At 47.1% G+C, this 12,461-nt stretch overlaps 2 protein-coding genes across 2 annotated transcripts in view; both read right to left on the bottom strand.

The window, feature by feature from the left end:
• The window catches only part of LOC126078223 (HLA class I histocompatibility antigen, A alpha chain-like), a 102,475-nt gene extending 94,682 nt beyond the window's left edge, over positions 1-7,793 (bottom strand). Inside the window, exons 1-5 of the mRNA XM_049888472.1 lie at positions 7,722-7,793; positions 7,162-7,431; positions 6,714-6,962; positions 5,811-6,086; positions 5,302-5,692 (exon numbers count right to left, since the gene is read on the bottom strand). Of these exons, the coding sequence (XP_049744429.1) occupies positions 5,565-5,692; positions 5,811-6,086; positions 6,714-6,962; positions 7,162-7,431; positions 7,722-7,791 (993 nt within the window). The 5' untranslated portion in view covers positions 7,792-7,793 and the 3' untranslated portion in view covers positions 5,302-5,564. The remainder of the gene's footprint in view (positions 1-5,301; positions 5,693-5,810; positions 6,087-6,713; positions 6,963-7,161; positions 7,432-7,721) is intronic.
• Positions 1-12,461, bottom strand: part of LOC126078111 (HLA class I histocompatibility antigen, A alpha chain-like) — a 598,109-nt gene that overhangs the window by 95,350 nt on the left and 490,298 nt on the right. The gene's annotated exons all lie outside the window — the stretch shown is intronic.

Consider the following 12,461-nt stretch of genomic DNA (forward strand, 5'->3'; position numbering starts at 1 on the left):
CAAGACACCCTACACCCTTCCAACAATACAGTATCCTTCCTTAAAGCTGTGGAAGTTCCTACCATCTGTGTTTGTCTTTAGGTTGTGAACACAGGTCAGAAATGCCCTCACCTCACAGCAGGCTGCTCTAAGCCATTAGTTAAAATGCAATTCTATGGACTAGGCCTTGTTCAGCTGTCAGAAGTGAAGGAAGGGCTGTATTTTGGGGAAGATTAAGGGCTGTCAGTAGCTTTTTCATCTCCTACTGGATTTCTGGGCTGAAAACTATGAGTTAATTGATGCAAGTTTCTTCCCTGCCTCTCAGAAATCATGTCACGAGGGTGTAGAGATTCAGAAATTTCAAATCTGTCTTAAAAGAAACTAGTCAGTGTTTCAACTCCAATGATGTCCAACCGGACTGTTTCAGACCAACCTTCCTTCCAGAGCTACTACAAAAGCTGGCCAAGAGGGAAGAACAACCACATGAAGGCACTGGAGTTACCAGGGCAGTGAGGACTTGATGGAGCCAGATTTAGAAAGAAGAAATTCCATATGTGTGGGCCCCATATTTGTAACATTCTTTGCTTCAAGTTGTCAAGTTCAGTGTGGTGGTCGAGAGCTGAGAAACTGAGTAAGCCTTTTGGCAGATGCCACAGGAAAGAAACAAAAACTGAAGCATAGAATGCTACACAGGAATGTAAATGAATGAACTGTCACTATGCACATACACATGGATGAATCCCAGGAAAAAAAAAAGTGAGCAAAAAAGTCAGACACAGAAGACCAGATATCCATGTGTATAAATTCAAGAACACACCAAACTAACTGATGAATTAAACCAAATCTGTTGCCGTTGAGTTGATTTTGACCCTATAGAACAGAGTAGAACTGCCCGATGGGGTTTCCAAGGCATGGCTGGTGGATTCGAACTACGGATATTTTGGTAAGCAGCCAAGCTTTGAAACACCCGCCACCAGGGCTCCATATTGGGCACAGGACCCAGGAACTGCTTGCTTAACAAACTCAGTCGCTGAGGCTGATATACATCCATGCTGGGAATTCCATAATCTGAAGACTGGCAGCATCAGCATCAACCTTATTACAAATACAGAGTCTTATGCTCTATTCCAGACCTTTTGAATATTAATGAGATTTCCAGGTGATTCCTGTGCACAGTACAGTTTAGACTCCCTGATCTGTGAGCTTTATAGACACAGACAGTACCAGGACTCTCCAGTCTGCGTTTTGAGTGTGGGCTTATCAGATTGCTTAGCACTGGATGATCCAGGGTTCAGTCTTTGTTCCTTTTTCTTCTGTAGCTAATCACTCCCTTGGTGAGTTCATCCTTACTCAAAACTTTAAACATAAATCATATTATGTTTAATTTCCCAAATCTATTTCTCCAGCCCAGACTTTTCCCTAAAGTCTAGACTCGTATATCCAGCTGACAACTCAAAAAACTGACATTTCTAATAGGCATCTCAGATATAACATCTCTGAAACTGCATGCCTGCGATGCCCCTTCTCAAGCATACTCCTTCCACAGTCTCCCCATCTCTACTGACATCAGCTCCATCTTCCTATTTACACAGACCAAAACAGTTGGTGTCCTCCCTGGTTCCCCTCTCTCATACCACAAATTTCATCCATTAGGAAATCCTGTAACATCCAGCTTTAAAATATACGCAGAGTCCAATCACTTCCCACTACTTTCATTGCTCACACACAGGCAAAGCAACCAACATCTCTAGCTGGAATGCAGCACATATTTCTCAGATTTCCTACTGCCTCACTCACCCCTGGCCTCTTCTTTCTATTCTCAGCACAGAAGCCAGAGTGACCCTTTCAAAAGTGGAGTCACACCATATCTCTCCTTGGTTCAAAACTGTCTTGCAACTCCCCATCTCCCTCAGTAAAAGTCAGAACCCTTCCTACACCCTCAGGCCCTACACAATCTAGCAGCACTTCTGACTTCATCTCAATGACTCTGCTGCAGCTACACTGGCCTCCTGCCTGCTGGTGGTGGATTTATAGTGGATGTCCCACCCGCCTGGAAATATTATGCCAGACATCTTCATGGCTAGTTCCTTCATGTTCTTCAAATCTTTCCTCAAAGGTCACCTTCTCAATGAAGCTCATGCCGACCACCTGAGTTACAACAGCCATCTTCCCTCTCCCCACATTCCCCCACTCTGAGTCATCTTCCCATAGCACTTACCACTTTCTAATCTAAACACTTGATTTATTTCTATGTTTCAATGTAGTGGGTTCCTTTAAAGGGTCTTTCTGTCCCTGGGTTTGTAATTCTCTCAAAATGATTTTTGGAACACAGTCTGCCAAATGATTATTCTCTTTGTGTCTTGCAGCGATTGGTCTGCTTGCTAACTGTATAAGTGCTTGCAAGTATTGGCTGTTTTGCTATCTGCATAAATAGCTTGCAATCAACTCAACAGGACTGGCTGGTTTACATCCACCCAATAAGATAGGCTGGATTGGTAGGTGTCTTAGACTGGGTTCTCTCCATATATACAGAGAGAGACTTACATCAAGGAAATAGCTCATGAGGGTGTAGAAGCTGTAACGTCCCAAGTCCGTGGGTGAGGAAAAAGGCTTCTCCTGGTGCACATAGCCACAGGGGATGGCAAACCCAAGATTGGCAGGCCAGACAGCACAGTTGTTGCTCACACGCTGTGAAGATCATTGAATCCCAAGATCGGCAGGCAAGACCACAGGTAAGCTGCTAGCTCAAGTCCCAAGAATCAGAGGTCAGACCAACAGAAGCCAGCTTCAGGACCCAGAATGAGCCCCAGAACCCCTTCCTGAACATCCCCCCACACTCCATGCAGGCCACACTGCCAAGGAAATTTCCCCTCAACTGATTGGCTACTCACAGCAGATGCCATCACGAGGGTGATCACATATCAACTCTCAACAGGGAAGTGCTCACAACATTATATGACTGCCAAAACACTGAGAATCATTGCCCAGCCAACGTGACACACATCACGGTAGGCATATAGAAAGCCACACCTTGAAATTAACAAGCAGTTTGTCTATAAAAGTAGGCAGTCTCACAGAAGTTTGTGGGGGGCTTCCTGATCAACAAGAGTCTGAAGAAGAGTGTGTCCTTCAGTTCTGGGGTCCTTTAGCTGAGAATCTCCTAGACATCCCCAAAAAGGAGTTATAATATGGGTAAAGGGCTATAACACTGAGCTGATAACACTGAAGACTGAGAGGAAAAAATGGCAAAGCCAGTGGCAGAGAGGCCTAGAAGGGACCCAGGGCAGAGCTGAGGGCAAAGGTGCAGTAGGTGCCCAGTGGCAGAGAGAGCAGTCAGGGCAGCAGTAGCAGAATTGGCCTACTGAGCAGATGGGGGCTGAGCTGGTTTGCCTTTGACACTGGCAGACTCCTTGGTTGTGCTGAGAACAGTAACCCTAGAGGGCCAAGAGGTTGCCCTCAGAGGCTTGGGCATGCACTGTACAGATTGTCTTCGGTAGGCGCTGTTGAGTCGATTTTCGATTCCCACTGACCTCATGTGACACAGTAGAACTGCCCCCATAAGGTTTTCTAGGCTGTAATCTTTACAGAACCAGATTGTCAGGTTTTTTTCCCACAGAGCCCCTGAGTGGGTGCTAACCACTAACCTTTCAGTTAGCAGCCAAGTGCTTAAAAGTTGAACCAGCAGTGCTCCTTCACCATACAGGTGTTACCTGTAAACAGTTTTGCATCAAGTGCTGTCATAATGCTAGCTTAAGCCTGGCCCTGGCTCAGGATTCTCGCCAAAGCTGCTGGTTGAGAGTTAGACCAATAGCACAGGGGTCCAGGCCCAGCCAAGGACAGCCACAGAGAGACAGTTCAGAGAGAGAACAAACACAGTTATGCTGCACCTGACCTGAGCTGGTGACACACTTGCTTAGAGAAATACATAGCTGGTAACACCTGATTCAAAGAATGGCCACCCAGTCACATAAAAAGAGACATGGGTAGTTTGGGATGAGTAAATGGGCTCCCTTTTTAGACATAAGTGGGTTCCTCTCCTACGATGCTAAATGGGGTACTCATGGGGATGGAAGGGACCGGTTCACTTCAAGTATGTTCCCATGTTTTTTGTTTGCTTTGTATAAATAATAATAACACCTTTTGATTGCCAACAATCTGTAAAGTGTCTTTGTGTGTATGGCCCAGTCAGATTGGACAGCAGAGTCCTTATACAAACAGTCTCATGATTGCTTAGAATTTAGAATACATTCTGCACATACGCAAATATGTATGTGCACATGTGGGGCACATGCCTCATCCATGCTCTGCTCCTCCACAGCATCCCCCTGACCCCACTTGTGACAGAATCAGCATAGCAAAGATGCAAATTCTGGAAGGTTCTCAGATCTTCCATTTATTTCCTCTCTCAAATTTTGAGTATTCCTCACCTTTAATTAACTCGTCAACCCCACCTCTTAGCAAGAAATTGAAAAAAATTCATACCCAGGTTCTAATTTCAATAGGAAAGTGAGAAGCTGCTCAGCTCAGAGCAACACAAAATTATGATAGGGATGGAGAAGTTCTAGCCCTGCCTCTTCTGGAATAGGAATGTTGATCAGGGAAAATACACAAGTCAGTGTGGGGAGGGGGTCCTACTGAGCAGAGGTGGGCTAGTCTCCCCACATCCTCACATTATGCTGATAGGAACACAGACACATTCAGAACAAAGTTGCAGGAAGATAAGTCAGGGGTTCTTGGAGTCACAAAGTAAGAAGTGAACAAATCTTGTCTCACTCAGTCCCACGCAAGGCATGAAGCTCACACTACAGAAGAAAAAAATCATTAACAAGTACATCACTGTAAATGTTGATATGCTGAACAGCTCATCACAAGCTCAAAATGTCCAAAAATGTCCAAATCCCCAAATCCCCGTAACCCAGACATTTCCCCTCTACCCCAACCCCTCCCCAACATCAGGCCCTCCAGGACCACATCTTTAGAATCTGTGAGAGACACATCAGAGCCCTAGGCAGTGTCACCAACTGGAGAAGAACAAACACAGGATCTGGTCAGAGCCCACAGGAGGAGAGAAACTAAAGAAAGAATTATGGGGTGGGGGAGAATGGCTAATGGGCTTCTGTCTACAATGTCCTAAGGGTCTGAACATAGTTCCTTCTTTTTCCACCTGTAGGAAGAAAGGTCCTGTGAGAGACCAGGAAGGAGGTAGGGCCATAAGTTCTAGAAGAACCAGCTAGTCCCCGAACTCAGGGAAGTTTCTAGAACTGTGAACACAGACCCAGGGCAGGATCCAGAAACAAGAGTAAAGATGTGTGGGAACTGGACCAACCACCCTCCTGCAGGTCTGTCCTCAGCAGAGACCTTCCCTTCTGACCTGTGACTGCTGAGAATCAACTCTCATCACCGGAATTGTCCAAGGTGAGAGGTTTGTCCTTCATGTTCTCATGTGCTTTACATAATAGTAAGTGTTAGCACACAGGGCCCCAGACTGGATAGGTGTGTGTGTGCAGATGGTGGCTTCTAAAGTAAGGCAGGACAGGAACAAACTCTTACCTGGGGCTTGAAAGCCACCAGTGGGATAAGAAAGCTCAGACCCCAGCTCCTCCCCTACCTGAACTCTTCTTTATCCAGATCACAACTCCAGTGACCACAGCTCCTAGGAGAACCAGGCCAGCAATGATTCCCAGGATGGAAGTGGTGGGATGAGGAAGCACCTCTAGGAAGGGAAGAAAAGGGAAGAGAAGGGGCCCTGACCTCTAGGTCTCACCCCTGACCCTGCTGGAGGTGCCCAAAAGAGCAACCTGAGAAGAGGCTTTGCCCTTGTCCCTCCTTACCCCATCTCAGGGTGAGGGGCTTAGAGAGCCCCTTGTGCTGCACACGGCACACATATCTCTGCTCCTCTCCAGAGGGAACCACCAGCGCGGCCCACTTCTGGAAGGTCGCATCCCCGGCAGGCCTGGTCTCCACAAGCTCTGTGTCCTGGGTCTGGTCCTCTCCATCTCGCTGCCAGTTCAGTGTGATCTCCGCAGGATAGAAGCCCAGGGCCCAGCACCTCAGCGTGACCTCATGGTCAGAGATGGGGTGGTGGGTCACATAAGCCTTTGGGGGATCTGAGTGGAAGGGTCAGAAAGCTTAGGAACTTTCCATTGCCTCCATGGGCCGCTTGAGCAGGGCTCACATGACCATCCTGAGAATGAACAGGACAACTGGGATGGGGGATGGAGAGCAAAACCCAAACCTCAGCTTGTACCCAGGGGTGTAGAATAATCTATTCCTTGGAAAGCTCTAGAATTTGGGTGAGTCCAGGATAACAGGTTCTAGGTCTCTGAGGGGAAGAACAGGTACTTCTGGTCCTGACCAGAGAGACTCAGAAAAGCTGGAGTCAGACCTCTAAAGAGGTTGAGTGTGGGCAGAGAACAAGGCCTGAGAGAGAAAGTACCCTGAGGCCAGTGACAGGTGCAACGGGAACTGCCCATCAGTTATTTCAGCATCCGTCTCCCTCGCCATCCTCAGAGACTGGAGCCCTTAATTATCCCTGAGACCCTTACCAGTCCTCTGGGCAAGTCTCTCTCTGGTACAGGACCTGGAAACTCCGGTGGACTCCGCTCTCTCCCGACCCATGCGAGGTGGGTATTCTGGTGCTGATGCCATTTGTCTCCCCTCCTTGTGTGACACCAGCTGGGGGAGCAGTCCCAGCCTGAGAGGAGATAAGGGAGGTGCCCCGCGGCCCCTCTAACCTGTTCGCAGCAGGGTCTCCTTCCCTTTCTCCAGGTATCTACACAGCAACTCCACACACTCCCCCTCCAGGAAGGCTCTGACGCGCTCCGCCTCACCGGCCTCCTCCCACTCACGCCGAATGATCTGAGCCGCGCCGTCCGCCGCCGTCCAGGAGCGCAGGTCCTCGTTCACTATCCGACGGCACCCGCGGAGGAAGCGCCGGTCCGACCTCACCTCGCAGGTAGACAGCGCCTGGATGGTGTGAGAACCTGACCGCCCCTGCGGTCGGCCCAGCCTGCTTCGCCGTTTTGGCCTAAACTGAAAACTCCAGCGAATCCCCGCGGCTCTTCCGGGGTCGAGGGGCTGGGCGGGTCCCAAGGCCTCAGTGTGAAGTTGGGACCCGGAGATTCAGGGCGACCGGTCTGCGTGGGCGAGGGGACCCGTGAGCTGCGATCTGGCGTCACTCACTGCTGTCGCTGTGGTTGTAGTAGCCACGCAGGGCCCGCAGGCCCACTCGGAGAGCCTGTGCGATGTCCTTGGCTCTGCACGTCTGCTCTGCCCAATGCTCCGGCCCCTCCTGCTCCGCCCACGGCGTCCGCGGCTCCGCTCTCGGATTCACCGCGTCCCTGTCAAAGTGTCCGAACTGCTTGTCGTCCACGTAGCCGACGGCGATGACACGGGGCTCCCCGACGCCGGGCCGGGACAGGGCGGTGAAGAAATAGTTCAGGGAGTGTGAGCCTGGGAGTGGGGAGCGGCTGAGACGACCGACCCTCTCCCTGTGCGGCGCCCGGGTCCGGGACCGATGGGGGCGGGGAGGGGCGAGAAGGGGCTGGTTGGCGAAATAGGGGCGGCGGGAGGAGCAGGGCCAGGACACAGGGGTGGGAGAGGCGGGGGCCGGGGCGGGAGAGGGGGCTCTGGGAGGGGGTGGTGGTGACGTGGCTTCCCCTAGGGTCCTGAGCTCCAACTGGGTGGTCCCCTCTCTCCTATTCCCTCCGAAGAGGCTGTTGCCCTCCTAACCCCACACTTACCCGCCCGGGTCTGGGTCAGGGGCAGGGTCCCGGAGAGCAACAAGAGGAGGATCTGGAAAGTCATCACCATGATCACTGGAGTCTGGGGAGATGGAGTTCCAGTGGGCCCCTGAGGACCTTATAACCAGGATCCGAGGAGACACTGATTGGCTACTGCAGAAACCAATCAGTGGAAATGAGAACTGTTGTCCTGTCCTGTGTCCAGGCAGAAAGAACTGAAACAGGTTGTGAGCGGGAGAAGTGAAACTCTGGGGAGACCAGGAATCCCCAGCGCTTGGCTTTCTCACGTCAGACACCGCCCTCGGGGCCTGAGAGCCAAGCCCAGGTGCAGGGAGTTTGTCCTGACGCCTCTCCTCAGGTATGGACCACACTTTCTCACACTGGCTCCCTGAGTCCTACCTTGGGCTGTCAGAGGAAACCTGGGACAGAAACCCAGACTGGGGCCAGCGCTTTTCCTCCTCTTCCCTTCTTGGAATGCCTTTCCCTGAACTGGACTCTCTACCTTCCACCTCTTGTTTCTCCTCCCCCCACCCCCACCCTCACCGCGACTTCTGGAAAATAAAATTCACCCCCAAAGATTTTGATGCCACAGAGTGAGCTCACCTTAGGAATGAAGGTAGAAGGACCAAGGGTCTCCTCTTTAAACCTAGACGAGGTTGTGTCTGAAGACACCAAATAGATGTTCCCACAGAAACACATTTCCTTTTTATTAACAGCAGTGGCTAGCTCAACTTTCATAACCCCAAACCATCAGGAATTTAATCTGTAAGAGAAGTGATTTTGTCCATTCATGTATAAATGTGTCTGAAAGGCTCTGCAGTCAGGCTCATAAAGGTCTGAAGTTTGACTTTCCCAAACAATGTATCTATGACTTCTGGGTTAGTATATATTAAAATTATCTTCATTTCATAGCTGAGTTCGTCTGAGTCCCACGTCTGTCTTCAATACAAAGCAGCTCATGAAAGCACAATTTGTTACTGTATATTTTAACCAGAAGAGTGTAGGAACTTTAACGTCTTCAAAGCTGCAAGTGTTCAACAGTCAAAAATGCCCTCACCAGTGCACACGCATTGACTGTGTTTATGAATTGTTAACATCTAAAGGATATAACAGAAAGGTTGGCACTCGGAGCCCACTCAGGGTCCCTGGGGAAGAAAAGGGCTGCTGATCTCTTTCCCTCAAGATTTCAGCCAAGAAAACCCCATGGAGCGGTTCTACTCTGTACCACATGGGCTTTGGCATGAGTCAGTACAAGACAACGGGGGATGTCCATTTTTTTTTAATAATTTTTATTGTGCTGTAAGTGAAAGATTACAAATCAAGTTACTCTGTCACATATAAACTTATATACACCTTACTACATACTCCCATTTACTCTCTCCCTAATTTTTTTTTTTTAATGAGTCAGCCCGCTCCCTCCTTCCAAGTCTCTTCCTTCGTGACCATTTTCCCAGCTTCTAACCCTCTCTACCCTCCTATCTCCCCTCCAGACGGGAGATGCCAACACAGTCTCAAGTGTCCACCTGATAAAAGTCGCTCACTCTTCATCACTATCTCTCTCCAACCCATTGTCCAGTCCCTTCCATGTCTGATGAGTTGTCTTCGGGAATGGTTCCTATCCTGGGCCAACAGAAGGTTTGGGGACCATGACCACTGGGGTTCTTCTAGTCTCAGTTAGACCATTAAGTCTGGTCTTTTTATGAGAATTTGGGGTCTGCATCCCACTGTTCTCCTGCTCCCTCAGGGTTTCTCTGTTGTGCTCCCTGTCAGGGCAGTCATCCGTTGTGTCCGGGCACCGTCTAATTCTTCTGGTCTCAGGATGAAGTAAGTCTCTAGTTCATGTGGCCCTTTCTGTCTCTTGGGCTCATAGTTATCGTGTGACCTCGGTGTTCTTCATTCTCCTTAGATCCAGGTAGGATGAGACCAACTGATGCATCTTAGATGGCAGCTTGTTGGCATTTAAGACCCCAGACGCCACACTTCAAAGTGGGATGCAGAATGTTTTCATAATAGAATTTATTTTGCCAATTGACTTAGAAGTCCCCTTAAGCCATAGTCCCCAAACGCCTGCCCTTGCTCCGCTGACCTTTAAAGCATTCAGTTTATCCAGGGAACCTCTTTGCTTTTGGTTCAGTCCAGTTGAGCTGACCTTCCCTGTATTGAGTATTGTCCTTCCCCTCACCTAAAAAAGTTCCTATCTACTATCTAATCAGTAAATAACCCTCTCCCACCCTCCCTCCCTCCCCCCTCTCATAACCACAAAAGAATGTGTTCTTCTCAGTTTATACGGTTTCTCAAGATCTTATAATAGTGGTCTTATACAATATTTGTCCTTTTGCATCTGACTAATTTCACTCAGTATAATGCCTTCCAGGTTCCTCCATGTTATGAAATGTTTCACAGATTCGTCACTGTTCTTTACCAATGCGTAGTATCCTATTGTGTGACTATACCATAATTTTTTTAACCATTCATCTGTTGATGGGCACCTTCGTTGCTTCCAGCTTTTTGCTATTGTAAACAGTGCTGCAATGAACATGGGTGTGCATACATCTGTTCGTGTAAAGGCTCTTGTTTTTCTGGTGTATATTCCGAGGAGTGGGATTTCTGGGTTCTATGGTAGTTCTATTTCTAACTTTTTAAGAAAATGCCAGATAGATTTCCACAAAGGTTGTACCCTTTTACATTCCCACTGGCAGTGTATAAGAGTTCCAATCTCTCCGCAGCCTCTCCAACATTTATTATTTTGTGTTTTTTGGATTAATGCCAGCCTTGTTGGAGTGAGATGGAATCTCATTGTAGTTTTAATTTGCATTTCTCTAATGGCTAATGATCAAGAGCATTTTCTCATGTATCTGTTAGCTGCCTGAGTATCTTCTTTAGTGAAGTGAGTGTTCATATCCTTTGCCCACTTTTTAATTGGGTTGTTTGCTTTTTGCGGTTGAGTTTTAGCAGAATCACGTGGATTTTTGAAATCAGGCGCTGGTCGGAGATGTCATAGCTGAAAATTCTTTCCCAGTCTGTAGGTGGTCTTTTTACTCTTTTGGTGAAGTCTTTAGATGAGCATAGGTGTTTGATTTTTAGGAGCTCCCAGTTATCTGGTTTCTTTTTGTCATTTTTGGTAATGTTTTGTATTCTGTTTATGCCTTGTATTAGGGCTCCTAACGTTGTCCCTGTTTTTTCTTCCATGATCTTTATTGTTTTAGTCTTTATGTTTAGGTCTTTGATCCACTTGGAGTTAGTTTTTGTGCGTGGTGTGAGGAATAGGTCCTGTTTCATTTTTTTTGCAAATGGATATCCAGTTAGGCCAGCACCATTTGTTAAAAAGACTATCTTTTCCCCAATTAACTGACACTGGGCCTTTGTCAAATATCAGCTGCTCATATGTGGATGGATTTATATCTGGGTTCTCAATTCTGTTCCACTGGTCTATGTGCCTGCTGTGGTACCAGTACCACGCTGTTTTGACTACTGAGGCTGTATAACATGTTCTAAAATCAGGTAGAGTGAGGCCTCCCAATTTCTTCTTCTTTTTCAGTAATGCTTTACTCATCCGGGGCTTCTTTCCCTTCCATATGAAGTTGGTGATTTGTTTCTCCACCACATTAAAAAATGTAATTAGAATTTGGATCGGAAATGCCTTGCATGTATAGATGGCTTTTGGTAGAATAGACATTTTTACTATGTTAAGTCTTCCTATCCATGAGCAAGGTACGTTTTTCCACTTATGTAGGTCCCTTTTAGTTTCTTGCACTAGTGCTTTGTAGTTTTCTTTGTATAGGTCTTTTACATCTTTGGTAAGAATTATTCCTAAGTATTTTATTTGGGGGCTTCTGTGAATGGTATTCATTTGGCGATTTCCCCTTTGATGTTCTTTTTGTTGATGTAGAGGAATCCAAGTGATTTTTGTATGTTTATCTTGTAACCTGAGACTCTGCTGAACTCTTCTATTAGCTTCAGTAGTTTTCTGGGGGATTCCTTAGGGTTTTCTGTGTATAAGACCATGTCATCTGCAAATAGAGATAATTTTACTTCTTCCTTGCCAATCCGGATGCCCTTTATTTCGTTGTCTAGCCTAATTGCTCTGGCTAGGACTTCTAGCACAATGTTGAATAAGAGCGGTGATGAAGGGCATCCTTGTCTGGTTCCCGTTCTCCAGGGAAATGCTTTCAGGATCTCTCCCTTTAGAATGATGTTGTCCGTTGGCTTTGTATAGATGCCCTTTATTATGTTGAGGAATTTTCCTTCAATTCCTATTTTGCTGAGAGTTTTTATCGTGAATGGGTGTTGGACTTTGTCAAATGCCTTTTCTTCATCAATTGATAAGACCATGTAGTGTTTGTCTTTTGTTTTATTTATATGGTGGATTACATTAATGGTTTTTCTAATATTAAACCAACCTTGCATAAAAACCTGGTATGAATCCCACTTGGTCATGGTGGATTGTTTTTTTGACATGTTGTTGAATTCTATTGGCTAGAATTTTGTTGAGGATTTTTGCATCAATATTCATGAGGGATATAGGTCTATAATTTTCTTTTCTTGTGGTGTCTTTACCTGGTTTTGGTATCAGGGATATGGTGGCTTCATAGAAAGAGTTAAGTAGTACTCCATCCTTTTCTATGCTTTGAAATACCTTTAGTAGTAGTGGTGTTAACTCTTCTTTTTTACCTGGTTTTGGTATCAGGGAGATGGTGGCTTCATAGAAAGAGTTAAGTAGTACTCCATCCTTTTCTATGC

The sequence above is a fragment of the Elephas maximus genome, chromosome 1, assembly GCF_024166365.1.
Source record: "Elephas maximus indicus isolate mEleMax1 chromosome 1, mEleMax1 primary haplotype, whole genome shotgun sequence".
NCBI classification, from domain to species: Eukaryota; Metazoa; Chordata; class Mammalia; order Proboscidea; family Elephantidae; genus Elephas; species Elephas maximus.